This window comes from Macrosteles quadrilineatus, unplaced genomic scaffold (genome assembly GCF_028750875.1).
Source record: "Macrosteles quadrilineatus isolate MER2022 unplaced genomic scaffold, UCM_ALF_1.0 Scaffold_2__2_contigs__length_208266976, whole genome shotgun sequence".
NCBI classification, from domain to species: Eukaryota; Metazoa; Arthropoda; class Insecta; order Hemiptera; family Cicadellidae; genus Macrosteles; species Macrosteles quadrilineatus.
Window position 1 is genome coordinate 100,278,569 of NW_026542595.1, and position 1,435 is coordinate 100,280,003.

The window sequence follows — 1,435 nt, forward strand, 5'->3', positions numbered from 1 at the left end:
ATTAGGAAAAGAAATAGCAAGTATGGATGAAAACGTAACCTAATCAGTTATCTAACTGCCGTAGTAAATTAGTAGTGTCTATGTTATACATAATTAACTACCTTTTAATATAACTTTCTAATGCTTTTGGATATGCTTTTTTGTTCCAGATACCATGCCACAAAAGTATAAAACGTCTTTCCAGATCAGATGGAAGAGTGAATTTTCCTGGGTCAAGGAAGGGGAGAAAGGCACTGCTTGGTGTTTGTTGTGCAAAAGAGAAATAAATGTTCAAACCATGGGTAGGACAGCCTTAGTGAGCCACGAAAAGTCAGCAAAACACAAAGAATTAGTCAACGACTCTCAAAAATCCATTAGTTTGGAGACATTTTTTACAAGTAAATCCAAAACTATTTCTTCATCTTCCGAAAATGTTCATTCTATTCCAAATCGGGTGGAACCCTCAGTCCTACCAGGTCCCTCCACTTCTGTCGCACCAGGTCCCTCCACTTCTGTCGAACCAGGTCCCTCCACTTCTGTCGAACCAGGTCCCTCCACTTCTGTCGAACCAGGTCCCTCCACTTCTGTCGAACCAGGTCCCTCCACTTCTGTCGAACCAGGTCCCTCCACTTCTGTCGAACCAGGTCCCTCCACCTCTGTCGTACCAGGTCACTCCACTTCTGTCGAACCAGGTCCCTCCACCTCTGTCGTACCAGGTGCCTCCACTTCTGTCGTACCAGGTGCCTCCACCTCTGTCGTACCAGGTGCCTCCACTTCTGTCGTACCAGGTCCCTCCACCTCTGTCGTATCAGGTCCCTCCACGTCAACATCATCATCTAAATCAAAATTTGAATCCTTTCGTATTAAAGACTCTGTCACCGAAGCTGAAACACTGTGGTGTCTACACACTGTCATGTACCACCATTCTCTTAGGAGTGCTGAGAGTGCTGTTCATCTATTTAAAAGAATGTTTTCTACTTCTGACATTGCTCAAGAGATGAGACTAGGAAAAGACAAAATTTCCTATTGCATTATTTATGGACTCAGCAACTACTTCAGGAAAAAACTTATTGAATCCATACAAAGCTCTGATTCTAAATATTTTGTAGTCGCCTTTGATGAGTCACTGAACAAAGTTTCGCAGACACAACAGATGGACGTCTGTATCAGGAATTGGAATGACAATCTCAATCAAGTTGCCTCTAGATACTTGACTTCTGTATTTCTATATAGTTCTAAGGCTGAAGACCTGCTGAATGCTTTAAAAGAGGGTTTAAGGGGACTCAAACTTGATTACATACTACAAATCTCAATGGACGGACCAAATGTCAACAAAAAATGCTGCGTCTTTTAAAAAATGAAATTCAACAAAATGAAGAAGGTAGCAAACTTTTAGAGATTGGCACATGTGGCTTGCATGCTGTAAATGTTGCGTTTAAAACCGGAATTGAAGAAA

At 41.9% G+C, this 1,435-nt stretch overlaps 1 protein-coding gene across 1 annotated transcript; it reads left to right on the forward strand.

Moving 5' to 3' along the window:
* Positions 1-410: 410 nt before the first annotated feature.
* LOC128984678 (uncharacterized) lies at positions 411-980 on the forward strand. The gene has a single exon (XM_054404014.1). It carries the CDS (start codon positions 411-413, stop codon positions 978-980), a length of 570 nt encoding a protein of 189 aa, XP_054259989.1.
* The last annotated feature ends 455 nt before the right edge of the window (positions 981-1,435 follow it).